This window comes from Lontra canadensis, unplaced genomic scaffold (assembly GCF_010015895.1).
Source record: "Lontra canadensis isolate GAN:19392208 unplaced genomic scaffold, GSC_riverotter_1.0 scaffold21, whole genome shotgun sequence".
Lineage (NCBI taxonomy): Eukaryota > Metazoa > Chordata > Mammalia > Carnivora > Mustelidae > Lontra > Lontra canadensis.
The window spans coordinates 16,421,987-16,436,862 of NW_022631015.1; the positions used below are offsets into that span (position 1 = coordinate 16,421,987).

Consider the following 14,876-nt stretch of genomic DNA (forward strand, 5'->3'; position numbering starts at 1 on the left):
AATTCAAAACCCAAGTCTAATCCCAGAGCTTGCATTCCTAACTGATACATCAACCTCCCTTACTAAACAAAAAGCTGATAAATAACTCATTTGAACCGGATCACCCTCCTCCTACACAGCTTATGTACTACCCAATGAGATTTACTAAAGTAGGGGAATGTGAGAAGATTTATGAAAACCTATCACACCTAACAAAATATTCACATGCTACGTACCTTCTGTATTACTGACTGTTGGCTCAGGAGTGATTCTCCCATCATGAATATTAGAGCTCTCCTCATCAGCATAGACCAAATGATCATCTTCTCTATTTTCTGGCCACTGTGGAACCTCTCTTGTATCTGACGAGCAGCCACATACATCTTCATTCTTGTTGAAGTATCTTTGTAACCATCCTGGCACAATATTCTTAACAGATTCTGTAACCCTGCTAAGAATGCCCTATTGGAGGAAGAAACACATAAGACAGTTTTAGAAATTTATCTCTTAAAATATGTACCTAAACAGAAATCATCTCAAGCAAATCGTGACTACTTTCAACAAAGTTTCCTAAAGTTCGGTTATATGAGTTAATGCTGACGTGATGGTATTTTACAAATTCTGTAGACATTATGAAATACCCACTTTCTTCCATACGCATACGTCCGTGAGTCAGTAACCGCTCCGAACGGCCTGTGTCCTAACCCTTGAAAACGCCAACGGACCATCCAATAAGCCATATACTTTTTTCTTTGAATAATAAAATAATGCACTAAAATACTATAATATCAAAGAAAAGTCATCTCTATTTTGATTCTAGAATATTAAAAGAAGCAACATTTCCTTTCCAACCAGGGCCCAGCAGAACTCCTACAAAGAAGGGTGGCAAGAAGAAGGGCCTTTCTCCCATCCAAGTACTAACCAGGTCCGACCCTGCTTAGCTTCCGAGATAAGAAGGGCCTCTCTGCCATCAACGAGATAGTGACTAGAGAATACGTTACCCACGTTCACAAGCACAACCATGGAGTGGGTTTCAGGAAGCATGTGTGCCCCTTGGGCACTCCAAGCGATCCAGAAATTTGCCATAAAGGAGATGGGAACTCCAGATGTACACACTGACACCAGGCTCAAAAAAGCTGTCTGGACCAAAGGAATAAGGAATGTTCCGTTCCATACCCATGCACCATTGCCCAGAAAGCCATAACGGAGATGAAGATTCACCAAACATGCCCTACACGTTGGTTCCCTATGTACCCGTCACCACTTTCAAAAAAATCTACTTAATATGGATGAGAACCAATCGCTGATCGTCAAATAAAGATATAAAACTGCAAAAAAAAGCAATATAAATAACACCTTCAACAGCTTCCTTAAACAATTATTTTATCGCACGCTAATACAGAAAAAAACCTGGACAACTAAAAATGAGGTTTTTTAAGACATATTAACAATTAATCCAACATAATAAACTCAATAAATAACCCAAGTTTTTTTGATGGGAAAATTCTGTTACATCACACGTTGTCTGAAGGTCCAAGGAATTAGTTTTATTATGACAACCGGTAAGGGGAGGGAAAAAATGTGCTACAACTATCGGTGCTCCTAACATTTATTGTAGCTTTGCTATGTGCCAGGCACTGTTCTAAGTAGTTGATACATATTAAATTGAATGCTCACAATAATTTTATGAAATTGATATTAATAATGTCACTTTATAGACGAAGAGAGACAGTGAAGTTTTAAGTAATTTGTCTAAGGTACAAACACAAGTACTGTGGTTTACCCAGGGAGAGAGTTAAGGGAAAGGCTTTGGGATTGGTAGGATCTAGGAAAAGTTCGAGTACCTCCCTTCACTTTGATTTACTCTACGTACAACAGTAACACCCACTCCAACCTGAGAGAACCATAATGAAGACCAAATGAAATAACGTGAAAGCACCTCACAATTTCCAAAAATATAACAGAACCACACGGATAATTTTATTACTAATGAGGAGGGAAAAAAATTAGCAGAAACAAACTGGGGTGAGATAACCAAGGTTTAGGCAATGATTTCCTTCATAAAGTAGCATTAGTAGTATTTCAAAGAAAGAATCACAGGAGGAAATACATGAATTGACAGGTACAAAAAACAACAGTTAAAAATTAAGACACTGGCGCACGTGGGTGGCTCAGTCGGTTAAGCGTCTGCCTTCGGCTCAGGTCATGATCCCAGGGTCCTGGGATGGAGCCCCACATCTGGCTCCCTGCTCGCAGGAAGCCTGCTTCTCTCTCTCCCACTCCCCCTGCTTGTGTTCCCTCTCTCAATATCTCTCTTTGTTAAATAAATAGATAAAATATTGAAGAAAAAAAAAATCAAGGCAGAATATATAAATCTACTCCGAAAGCTAACCCAAAACAAAGAGGCCCTTGAAATACTCTGTCAACAGAAAAGATAGAACACACTTCTGATACTGGCACTTGAATAGTATTTTCTCCACTATTTGAAAGGTGTGGGTATCAACTGGGAAATATGTAGTTATTTTTCCACCTATTCTCCGAACAGAAACGAACCAAACTATAACGATGTGAGCTCTCCAGCAACATAGGAAGCCAGCAGGCCTATAAAAAAGACTCCCTACTGAAAAGCACAAATTCACTGTTCCCCTCCTCAATGCTAATGTTACACAGTATTAGTTCCTCTGAAAAGAAAGATTATATAACTATATCCTTAATTTAGTATTCATAAAATATACTTATAATATTCATTACTTTTACTTATTATTTATACTTAAAGATTTATTTACCCCTTCCTATATGTTTCAAAAGATTGGAAAGTGCTTACAAGATATAACATTATTTAAATAAGACTTGAAAAAAAGTAACTTGATAGGAAGCAATAAGTTAGCTAAAGCACGATAGCAAGAATTTAAGGTAAAATAAATTCTTTGGTGAACTTCTAAGGTGTTAGGCTACGAAAAGTATCAGAGATTCCCTGTGATCCCTACTCACTTAAGGGGACAAGTCCAGGGCACCTGGGTGGCTCAGGTCATGATCCTAGGGTTCTGGGATTGAGTCCCACATGGGGTGGGGGGGGTTGCTCAGCAAGGAGTCTGCTTCTCCCTCTGTTTGCCTCTTCCCCTTGCTTTCACTTGCTTGCTCTCTCTCAAACGAATAAATAAAAAATCTCTAGGGACGCCTAGGAAGCTCAGTCAGTTAAGCGTCTGCCTTTGGCTCAGGTCATGATCCCAGGACCCTGGGATCGAACCCTGCATCAGGCTCCCTGCTCAGAGGGGAGCCAGCTTCTCCCTCTGCCCCTCTCACGGCTTGTGCTTTCTCTAATAAATAAATCTTAAAAAAAAAAAAAAAAATTAAAAAAAAAAAAGGAGAGGTCTGGGGGAAATTGGAGGGGGAGATGAACCATGAGAGAGTATGGACTCTGAAAAACAACCTGAGGATTTTGGAGAAGTGGGGGCGGGGGGGTGGTTGGGTGAGTCAGGTGGTGGGTATTATGGAGGGCACGTATTGCATGGAGCACTGGGTGTGGTACATAAACAATGAATTCTGGAACACTGAAAAGAAATTTTAAAAATAAATAAAAATTATTAAAAAAAAAAGGAGGGGGCAGGTACAGAACAACTTAAAAGTAATACCCTACTTCACCAAAGGTCACTTACGGGGCAGCATTAGGTATTACGGAGAATAATCAGTGAACAAAACTGAACAGTCAAAATGGATAAAATAAAGCTCACTCTAGTTCTAAAGTTCATGAACTTTGCTTGGATCCTTCTCTTTTCTCAACTAAAATTTAACCAATGTATCTGATCATGGCCCACAGCTGCTCTAGCACAAGAAAAGGACAGTGAGAGAGGAGTTGCTGGGGGCACAAGGAAGGGCAGCTGCTCTAGCACAAGAAAAGGACAGTGAGAGAGGAGTTGCTGGGGGCACAAGGAAGGGCAGCACGAAGATCTTGACAGTAAAAAGAAACACAGGTGTTTAAACTGACCTGTAACCATTATAGAAAACCAACATCCCTAACTTCAGGATACCTCTGGAGGGTAAATGATCCTAAGGCAACCACAAAAATTAAGCTCAGTGGACTCTCGTGTAATGGTTCCCAAAGTGTGATCCCTTTACTGGTAATGTCAGCTTCCCCTCAAGCCCTCTCCCAGCCCTACTAGACTCAGAAAAACAGGGCTCACCTGTTGCAACAAACCTTCTCATGTGAGTCCTATGTAAGCTAAAGTTTGAGAACGACCATTCTAGTCAAAGGTATTAGGAAATTAGATACATTTCAGGAAATTACATTTCAGGGAAAAGGTCCCTCTGAAAGAGGCAAATAAAAATTATACTTAAATTCTAAGAGTTTTCTGGAAAACATATGTATGTGGAACACTAGTCAGACAGTAATTAAAATATACGTAAGATACTCTATAATTAATCAGGAAAACAGATCTTACAGCGGACTGAGCTGAATATACCACAGCTCACAGAAGTATCTTCCCAGTGAGCCCCACACTTTAGCCATGGTTTTTACCTGTACTATTATTAATGGTTTTCTTTTATTTATTTCTCTCAATAAATTTAGCTCTTCCTACAGAATGAAATCTACAAAATCACAGATTTGATGCCGTCTTGGTCTTCACTTGCTCTTCCCCTCATTCCATCCTTGACAGGCCATCCCACCAAACTGGATTCTTACCAGAAGGTAGGATTGGCCCATAAAATACCAGGGGATACTAGAGATTATGGAAGGGAGGAAAGAGAAGTTGTTCTTGGGCTTCCTCTCTGATCAAGGATCCCACCTCTAGAACCCTGCTCCAGCCAGGGGGCCATTCCTCCACTCCAGCTAGACCTATTTCTTCCTTATCCTTTCCAGTCCTAGGAAGAATAGCAGCTTCCCACTACTGCTAATTTCTGGGCATCCAGTATTTACTATCCAGTATTTACTCCTTTAACCACCAGCATATTTCTATGTAGACTCTTTCTTATAGATAATTTCAGATGAACCATCTCAAGTGAACGCGTTTCTTGCAGGGTCCCTAGCTGATAAAGCAGTGCTGCATGTTAGTTTTTTTTTTCCTAATGAACATGAAAATTAAAGAGTCAGTCCTAGCTTTATCAACAAAGGAAAACACATACAACAGGTGGGGAAGCACTCATGTTACTCAGAAGCTACATCCAATCTTTACCTCTGTAAAATATTTTAGAATCTTGTCTAACTTATAAAGGTAAACACAGACATTATTTTGTCCATTCAATTCATTCAATCAACACTTACTGATCACACACATGTCAGGCAAGGAACAGTGGGAGACAGCAGAAACAAGTTCCTGCTCTCTGGGAGCAAACACACCAGTAAATATAATAGGAACACATAATATGGTGATTCAATGCTATGAACAAAAATAAAGCAGCAGAGCAAAATGGGATAGTTATTTTATATAAGCAAAGACCTAGCCATGCAAATTTCTACTGAACTATTATAGACTGAGGGAACAAAAAGTGCAAAGTCTTAAATATAGGACTGTCCTTGGCACATGCTGTCTAAGCTTCTGTAACCTAATTAATAAATACAAAATTTAATAAACTTTAAATAACTACTTATATCTTTCTTTAATCATATGTGTGTGCATGTGTGCGAATCTGTGTGTAATCTTTTGTTCTATACCTATCTCGTCACTATTATAGGACTAAAACGGTGATCTCAAATTAAAGTCTTCAAATCAGCAGCATTGATGTCACCTTTGAGCAAGTGAGAAATGCAAATTTGTTTTAACAAGCTCTTGAGGTGATTCTCATGCAAATTAAAGTTTGAGAACCAGCGCCCTAAAATCACCTAAAACTCAAGAGACCCGTTTCCCAATTAGGGCCGTGGTAAACGTTAACTGCCGTACAAGTTTAACTACAATATAAACTTTTGCCTAAAAAACTACCCTATTTCCATGATTATCTTATTATCGAATACATCATACCATTTTATCAATTTCGTAAATACCTACTTTATAATATCAACTCTGAAAATGAAACCATCAGTAAACATAAAAGCCTACTTTTGAACATATTTCCAGTGTAAAAGACTTAGTTAACACACTTCGTTACAGTAAATAACTACCAGATGTTAGAATTTTTAAAAATTGCTAGGGAAAATAGAAATCTGATTATGCACAGAACTGGGTAGACTATAACCAGGGAAGGGAGTCTGTCTATCTAGTATACTTGGGAGAGCTACTTGTTACCAAAGGATACTTCAGCCACTAAATGGAAAAGTGAGAGAGTGAGGAAACTGGAAAAGGGGAAAAGTAGTTTTCTTCTGAAAGAGAAAGCTCCTCTAAAGCTATTACTAAAGAAGGTCTACGTTTTCAGTTCTTTATAGACAATGTTTCAGGTCTTTATGGGAATGAGACAAACCAGCCTCCTATATGGACCTGAAGGAAAACCACTTTATGATATTAAGTGGGGGGGGGGGGAGGGGGGAATACCTCTGACAGGGAAAGAGAGGTACATAGAGTAAAAGGTCTACTACGGTGTGAATATTGAAGTTCTACTTTACACAAGATTAACTTCTCTACTTTCAGAGGCTTCTGTGGTAAGCCAAACTGCCCCCATTGTAACTTGATGTCAGTTTTCCACAGAAGACATTCTCTGATCCTCCAGTCTGGGACAGGCACCCCCTGTACTTCCCACACGATGGCAAACTGTCAAGCAGGATGATAGGCAACCTGTCCATCAGCTCCACTAGGGCATCACCTCTGTGAGGACAAGCACCTACCTGTACTGTGCACAGATGAGTAGATGCACTCTTAATTTATCTACAACTGCAATAAAAGAAAAAAAATGTATCCACAACTGCACTGCTCAACCAATCTCTTATGCCCACATAAAAATATTCTGTGACAAATTGCTAAAAAGGACTTCGGCAAATCTAGAATTCAAAAATAAACCATGTATTTTCTTGGTTTAATACTTTCACCTTAAGAAAAAATAATTTTTGTCACACTAATACCCCTTCCTCCAAAAAAACAACTTGTGAAAGCAGTCCAAGAATATGGGAAAACGGAACCATCCTCTGGAATGACAAATAAAGCCAACTAAATGAAGAAAGGTAGCCAAAGAAAGCAAATTAATGAAGGGCTTAGAAAAATCAACAAAACAAATGGGGCATTAAAATTTTTTTAACCCTAAAGCAAAGTCTACACTAGGTAATCATAAACAACGACATTAATTTTAAGGATTAAGAGTGAATCTTTAAATGTGGACGAGTTAAACTGAGTCTTTTCTTTCTTTCCAAGAACTAAGGGTTCTTCATTTGGCCAAACATGGCAAAGTATCAGAAATACCACTGATATTTACAATAAATAATCTGGGACCAGAAGTAAATCCAATTCAACACTAAATAGATATTAAGCACAATCAGTGTGTAAGACACTGTGACTATATTAGCTTTTCAAATTACTTTTAATCAGAATTCAATGATTAATGAAAGAGGGTGGAGGAGGGGCAAGGCTTTTCCACAATCCTAACTCAGAACTCTTTTGTAACGAAAGACATTCTTTTCTTGTGTATCTTTTCACCAATTCGTCATCTCAGAATTACCAAAGACATCTCTCCCACAAGGCCAACTCCTTACCAAGGGTATATGGTCTTCCCTCTCCTTATCTAACTCTCTATTTCTATTAGTTTTCAGTTTTCTTGACTTCTGTTCAACTCTCTTTTCTCCACATTGTCCTCTATTAAATAGTAGTATTCAGATTATAAAATCTCCTCTCTCAAATAACTTCACTGGATCTCTAACTATAAATATCAAATAGAATCTGTCTTCAGTTCTTTTTTTAGTTCTTTTTTTAAAGATTTTTTTTTATTTAAGAGAGAGCGAGTGAGGGCACGCAGGAGCCAGAGAGCACAAGCAGGAAAAAAAAGGGGCAGAGGGAGAGGGAGAAGGAGGCTCCCCACTGAGCAGGGAGCCCGACAGGGGGCTTGATCCCAGGACCCTGAAATCATGACCTGAATCAAAGGCAGATGCTTAACCGACTGAGCCACCCAGGCATCCCAATTCATCTTCTGTTTTGACTTCTATCTGCTCTTTGGATGCCTTTATTTTGTTGAGACCTGTCACTTCCTTTTCTTCCAATGTTCTGTGCACACTCTCCTTACCCACTGAACTCCTGTGTCGCTAGGTTCTCCTTTCCAAACGTTTTTTGAAAGTCTTTTTTTTTTTTTTTAAGATTTTTATTTATTTATTTGACAGACAGAGATCACGAGTAGGCAGAGAGGCAGGCAGGCAGAGAGGAAGGGAAGCAGGCTCCCCGCCGAGCAGAGAGCCCGATGCGGGGCTCGATCCCAGGACCCTGAGATCAAGACCTGAGCTGAAGGCAGAGGCTTAACCCACTGAGCCACTCAGGCGCCCCTTTTTTTTTTAAAGTCTTACTTCATAGTTTCCCTAATGAGTTTTCCTCCTGGCTCCCTCCAAGCCCAAGCGAAGAATAAGGGCTAAGAACCCAAGACTTCACATGAGACTTAACATTTAATTATAAAAAATCTTAAATGCTAAATAATAAAAATCAAGATGCCATCATAACCTTTCAGTTATTTCCAGTTTTAAAATATATCTATTCTACCATCGATTTTAATAGTGCATCTCTATTATAATTTTAACTCACAGCTATTTCTATGAGCGAAAAAAGTAATGAAGTACTCAAATTCTAATGTGGTCATACTGAATCTGTTTTCAATCATCTGAATTTAAATTCCAAATCGAAGCTACTTTGTCTTATTTTACAACCTACCAATAGTCATTCAGCAGCTAAGGTTCACCTATCCACATTCCAAATCCTGCTAGCCACTTAAAATCCATAATTTTTATTTCTCTGCTCCACCTCAAGAGATGGAGGGAAAAAAAGAAAAAAAAACTCATACAAATTATGCTGGCTAAAAAAATTTTAAACTACGACTGGCCACAAATTTCAACATCCCTCAAAATTCTGCCCTAATGCAGTAAGGAGAAACATGACCTGGCTTAGTCTCTTATTTTTAGTTATCCATATTATAGAGCAAGTATTAATAATTAAAAGTAACCAAACAAGGACAAGAAAAGAAATCCCTAAATCCTTTGAAATTAGCCATAGGAGACCAAATAAAGCCCAAAGCAGTTTTTAACCTACTAAAAGTTACCTGCAAGATATTGTCACTTTTCTTAAATAATCTATTTGAAAACTGGATTTAAGAGTTTATTTTTCAAATCACACTATGAAGAAGATCAGCAAAATCAAGCAAACTGAAACATTTATACACAGGAAAGGCATTCTACCATCCCCTTTCTGATAGCAAACAAAGTAAACTGTATCTTGGGGCAAGACTTTATATCAGGCTTCCTAACATGAAGAATCTTAAAAATAAATATATTACACCAGGACAAGCTAAGTAGCTACAAATAAAACATTTCTAAAAACACGAGGTCATTACATCGTCCTAATAATATTCTGTGCCTAAAGAAAACGGTTTTAATTAATGACCTCAGACCAAAGTCTTGATTTTATTTCAAACTAATATATACTGGCCTCATCAGGGGACTTTCCGGGATATGGAGACAATCCCTGGGCTTTGTTGTCATTTATTTTATTAAAAACATTGGTAAGTGAATTGCTAAAATATCACACACAAGGGCCTCTCATCACAAACAAAAAACCTACTATGCACTGACCTTAATATTTGATTTATTTTCCTCGATACACTCAATAACTGACATTTCTATGAAGACAATGTGTTTGAAAATAAGTACTTAAGAGGGTAACAGTTTAAAGTCCCACCTCATCACCCAGTAAACAAGTCCCTAAATCCAATACAGGTCTTTAAAAGATTGAGCTTGAGTACATAAAGGGAAAGAAATCTCTTAAGAGGCAGCAAAATTCAGAGACAAACATGTAAATCAAAAGGCTGTATTTAGGGCACCTGGGTGGCTCAGATAGTTAAGCAACTGCCTTCCACTCAGGTTGTGATCCCAGTGTCCTCGGATAGAGTCCCACGCTGGACTCCCCCTGCTCTGCAGGAAGCCTGCTTCTCCCTCTCCCTCAGCATCCTGCTCTCCCCTGCTTGTCCGTGTACCCTCTCTCTCTTTCAAATAAATAAATAACATCTTGGAGCGCCTGGATGGCTCAGTGGGTTAAAGCCTCTGCCTTCAGCTCAGGTCATGATCCCAGGGTCCTGGGATGGAGCCCCGCATCGGGCTCTCTGCTGAGCAGAGAGCCTGCTTCTCTTCCTCTCTCTGCCTGCCTCTCTGCCTACTTGTGATCTCTGTCAAATAAATAAATAAAATCTTTTAAAAAATTTTTTTAAATAAATAAATAAAATCTTTAAAAACAAACAGGGGTGCCTGGGTGGCTCAGTCAGTTAAGCCTCTGCTTAGGGTCAGGTCATGATTCCAGGGTCCTGGCATGGAGCCCTGCACAGGGGCAAGGAGCCTACTTCTCCCTTCTCCCTCTCCCACTCCCTCTGCTTGTTCTCCCCCTCTCGCTGGGTCTCTGTCAAATAAATAAAATCTTTAAAAATTTTTCAAAAAAATAAAAAATAAAAATAAATAAAAACAAACAAAAGGTTGTATTTAATCCAACGATTTCAAATGAGTTCTTACTATACATATGCCAGGTCCTGTTGTAAGAGATTTACTCATCTCATTAAACCCTCACAACCATTCCCATTTTACAGATGCATAAATTAAGCGGAGAGAATTTAAATAGCTTCCCTAAATGCTGGCAGAACAGGATTCAAACCTGGATGCTCTAACTGCATTATAGTACATTTTTTCCCTACCAACTATTTCCAGTTCTGTTTCCACTGATAGTATTTAACATCTAAAATAAAACAAATAGCGACCCTGCGTGGCTCAGTCGATTTAGTACCTGACTCTTGGTTTCAGCTCAGGTCCAGATCTCAGGGTCATCAGATCAAGCCACAAGTTGGGCTCCTTGCACAGCACAGAACCTGCTTGACATTCTCTCTCCCTCTCCATCTGCCCCTCCCGCCCGTGCTCACTTGCTCTCTAAAATAAATAAACCTTTTAAAAATAATAATAAGATAAAATAAAGCAAATAAAGGTAAAAATAAAGACAAAACTACTTAGTGACCTCTGGAATGACTTAGGTATTCCATGTCTGAATATCATTACTTTACAAAACTGAGAATAGTTTTTCCCCATCAGATCCCAAGTGGGGCATATTGGGAGAAAGTATCATATAGAAACTACCAAACCAAAAAAAAAAAAAAATAATAATAATCCTAAACTAACATATAAACCAAGGTTAGGCAAACCATGGCCTGTGGGCCAATTTTAGCCCTCAGCCTGTTTTTATAAAAGCCTCAGGCTAAAAACGATTTTTACATTTTTTAAAGGGTTGTAAAAACAAAGAACTTGCAGCAACAAAGCCTAAAATATTCGTTATCCGGCCCTCTACAAAAAAAGTGTGGAGACTCCTGATCTAATAAGCTACTCAAAAAAGGGGTTCCCTCCTTTTTCTAAAATAGCTAAATGCAAAAACTGACTTGGTGTAAGATAAACTACAACCAGGCAGATAAAATGAGTGGATTCCCTCCGCTCCAAGCCAGAAGACAAAAACCTCTTTAACACACCCCCTCCCAAAAAAGGGCAAAAATAAGTAATTCCCTTTCACCAGGAGGTGGCAGTAGACTCTTTCCCAGGCAAGGTTTTGGTTTCCCCAGGGACTCAAGTTTTTTGTGGTGACTATTAAGAAAAGCTTAATAGCCAGAGCTGACTTCCTGGACCTGACAATCTGCATAAGAAATGGGAAAGGAAAAAAAGAAAAAAAAAAAAAAAGAAAAAGAAATGGGAAAGGAAACTGAAACAGTGACAAAAACCACATCTTCTTTAGTGTCCTGTTCACTACCAGATAGGAAAACGATACCATTCCCTAAAGGCATCTGGGCTGAGTTAGGGGATAGTACAGAAGGCAAGGGAAAATGATCAACTTACATTATTCAGGGCTGTTCTTCATTTTTGCTTCTACAATTCTTTAAGTTACTACCCTTCAGTTAGTTGAATAAGACAATGGATTTGTCTCCAAATTTCCAAGCAAGATGACATTTTAAAGATCAGAAGTTAAAAGAAAAAAATATAATCTTTAGATGTATCTCAGCAGAGCTAAACCAGAAGTCAAAAGAGGAAATTACAAGTCAGAGGAACACATGCAAAAATTGCAGGTACTGCATGACTGCCCAAGCTAACTGGCCTGACAGGCAATGGCAAACACCCATGAACAGTGCCAGACCTCTCATTCTTATTCCAACCCTCTACCACACAACCAAAAACTTCATTTTTGCCCAGAAACCCTTGGAAACTTAATCAAATAACATTAGTCTAAAACATGCCATGTCATGAAGCTCCTTGCTATTCATGATGACTCAGCAGCTGCTGCAAAACATAGAGGTGACAGCATAAGACAGCAAGCAGGGAGTCTACAAGTCCACAAAAGTTCCAGCCAGGACTAAAGACAGTCTTTATTTTAAGATTTTAAAAATTGAACATTTTTTTGTATACTCCTGGACACTTTAGTAGTTTCTGCCAATATTAAGTAACACTGGCTGTGCTGATCAAGAAACCCCAAACACCTAAACACCTTTAATCACAATCCAAAAGCTAAAATGTATTTTCTTCTTCAGTTAAATGGCTAGGACAAGAAGCTAAAACTATTTTAAATAGGGAGAAATGATAAATTATCAAACTCTAAAACAAAACTAAACAGCCCAAAATCTTATCAGCTCTAAGACAACTTGATCATAGGTACTATGATGTTAAGGCATCATCTCCCCAAAATTAGATTAGTAGGTAAGTACATTTAAAAATAAGCTGTGATTGTAGCTTTTGTCACCTGGAATATATCAGGTGTTTTCTAAACTCTGTCCAGACCATCCAATACATGTATTTAAAACATTTCACTTTTTATATAGTAACTTTCTTTTAAGATCTAAAAAGCACTCAAAGACATTTATTTTTCAGGGGAAACAGAAAGCATGTGTGTCTAACTTCCCCTCTACAAAAGGATTAGGTTAAGTGGCCAGGCGTGTGACCTGAATTCTAATCTTAAACTAGCCTGCAAGTACCCCTGGTTCCTCACAAAGAAATCTGAAAAACAATCATTTTCTGTATATATCTGGGGGAAAACCAGGGAGAGGTGAAAGTAATGTCAAGACTTCTAACCATTAGCAGAGAGCTACTTAATACTGTAAATCACCATTTTTACTATTAAAAAAAAATCCCCCCAAATTTTCACTTTAAAAGTTTTGTTTTTAATGATACAACTTAACACCCATCACCAAACATGTTATTCAAAAACCATCACCATCCAGAATAAATCAATCTAGGAATTCTACCTTTAACAGGATGCAACAAGTTATCAGACGCTTTTGCTATACTTTTGTTTTTTTAACAAGTTTAAGACCCACACATACCTGCACCTTAGTCTCACTGAGAAGTTTTGTAAGTGACTTTATTAAAATAAATTTTTAACAGTTTCCTACTCAATTCCCATAACAAAAAAGTTTTTTTTAAATCGGATTTTCTCAAAATGTCTCATTTACAGTCAGGATAAACTCCTTTTCATAATTTCAAACACCCGTAAGTGCGCAAGGTGGTTCATTATTTAAGACCTCCAACATTCCTGGGTGTCAAAAGTACCTAAACGTCTAGAATACGTCCCGTAAAATTAAATAAAATATTTCGTGCATGAGATCAGGACTGGAGTCCGGCTCAACTGTACTGAACAGCCAATTCTAGCTTCCAAACTAAGATGGGGGTGGGGGGAGGATAGAGGAAGGGAGGAAAGAGTCTCGCAGCGGAGAAAAGACGTAAGGGTGGAGAGGGACTTTCAAAATGCCCCAGGGCCTGGGTAACTATAACCAGGTTACGGGGGTTTCGGAAAAAAAATCAAAGCAGATGCTCTCAGATCGAAAGACACCGGCGGAGGAGACGCGGAATGAACAGGATGAAAACAAAGTTATTCCACTTTCTGTTTAACAGCGCCCCATCCCCACCCCCGGGTGCCTCGGAAGCAGACTGCCTAGGACAGCCCCCTCCCCACACAAACTGAAACGCGGGAGAGTAGAAAACAGCAAGCATACGAACCTCCAGCCACATATTCTCCTTTCTCCCTCGAGAGAAGGTTGAGTAATACGCTCAAACCTCCCAGTCCCCGCCAAAAACGAAAGAAAAACGCATCGTAGGCCTAGAATTTCCGTTCCCGCCCTACGCCAGTCTGGGGAAGCCCCTGGCCCAGAGGCGGGGGGAGGACGGGGGGGAGGGAGGCGGCCTGAACCACACGTGTGTGCCGCAAAGATGGGCCTGTCTCAGCCCACTTCCCGTCGCCACCCCAGCGGCCTGAGATCCCGCCGCCTGGCTCGGGCCTTTCCTCAGGCCCTACCGTCCGCTCCACGTGGGGCGCCAGGGCCCCTCACCGCCTGTTCCCTCCCGCTGAGTTCCCGACCCGCTGAGACGCCACCGCGTCGGGGTCCCATACCTGGTGCTGTTGTCGCCCCTGCTGGTAAGGCTTAATTGGCCCCTGGTGGCAACGCCGCGTCCGGATCTTGCCGCCACCGCCCCCTCCAATTCCTCCGGCTCCCGAGGCCATGGCGGAGCCTCCGCGGCTTCCCGCTTCGGGGCGGGTAAGGGGGCGGGAGAGGCAGAGGTGGAGGCCTTAGAGCCCCCCCCCGCCCGGCCCCGGCCCAAAAGTCCGCCTTCGCTGCCCGCACACTGAAGCACGGCCACACCAGGAGGCGCGAGGTTTCGAGCAGGAGTGAAGAGAAAATGCGCGCTGGCACCAGGGACGGCGGTGGCGGCGACAGAGGCCGAGGAGCTGGCTCCGGTCCGGCAGCCTCCCGCGGACCCCCGCCTCTGTGTATGTCACGGTCTCTAT

General features: G+C 40.2%; 1 protein-coding gene across 1 annotated transcript in view; it reads right to left on the reverse strand.

Moving 5' to 3' along the window:
• NUP153 (nucleoporin 153) overlaps nucleotides 1-14,613 on the reverse strand; it is a 70,556-nt gene extending 55,943 nt beyond the window's left edge. Inside the window, exons 1-2 of the mRNA XM_032861615.1 lie at nucleotides 14,481-14,613; nucleotides 216-441 (exon numbers count right to left, since the gene is read on the reverse strand). Coding sequence (XP_032717506.1) covers nucleotides 216-441; nucleotides 14,481-14,591 — 337 coding nt within the window. The 5' untranslated portion in view covers nucleotides 14,592-14,613. The remainder of the gene's footprint in view (nucleotides 1-215; nucleotides 442-14,480) is intronic.
• Between the last annotated feature and the right edge of the window lie 263 nt (nucleotides 14,614-14,876).